The 404-nt window shown below is 32.2% G+C and overlaps 1 protein-coding gene across 1 annotated transcript in view; it reads left to right on the top strand.

Annotated features, from left to right (window-relative positions):
• The first annotated feature begins 246 nt into the window (after positions 1-246).
• Positions 247-404, top strand: part of LOC105826714 (potassium/sodium hyperpolarization-activated cyclic nucleotide-gated channel 1-like) — a 7,408-nt gene continuing 7,250 nt past the window's right edge. The window contains exon 1 of the mRNA XM_012664730.1: positions 247-262. Coding sequence (XP_012520184.1) covers positions 247-262 — 16 coding nt within the window. The remainder of the gene's footprint in view (positions 263-404) is intronic.

Here is a 404-nt window from a genome sequence, read left to right as displayed (position 1 = left end):
ATGTATGTGAATGTTGTGTGTATACTCACACATGCAAGTGTGATTGTCCTTAACATAATTGTAGCAAACCATTATTGTACTTCAAGAGTAAATGATTTAAATAACCCTTTTTTGTGGGGATTGGGGTGGGTGTTTGTTTTCCATGTAGTTTATGTCCTGGAACCTGGAGATCCTCCTTTGTTACAGCAGCCACTACAGACATCCAAATCTGGTATTCAACAAATAATTGAGTGCTTTCGATCAGGTATGAATGTTTTAGGATGTATTTCTCAATCTTCATATAGTAGTTAAAAACTACCTAGAAGTCCTTAGAAATAATTTTTAAAAATATTAAAATGTATATTTTGTATACAATACCTTGAATTGTCGTATTCTTAAAAAGTGGATGAATAACTATTGACTTG

The sequence above is a fragment of the Propithecus coquereli genome, unplaced genomic scaffold (assembly GCF_000956105.1).
Source record: "Propithecus coquereli isolate 6110/MARCELLA unplaced genomic scaffold, Pcoq_1.0 Scaffold91, whole genome shotgun sequence".
Classification (NCBI taxonomy): domain Eukaryota; kingdom Metazoa; phylum Chordata; class Mammalia; order Primates; family Indriidae; genus Propithecus; species Propithecus coquereli.
The sequence above is the reverse complement of the archived record's forward strand: the minus strand, read 5'-3'. Positions and strand labels throughout refer to the sequence as shown.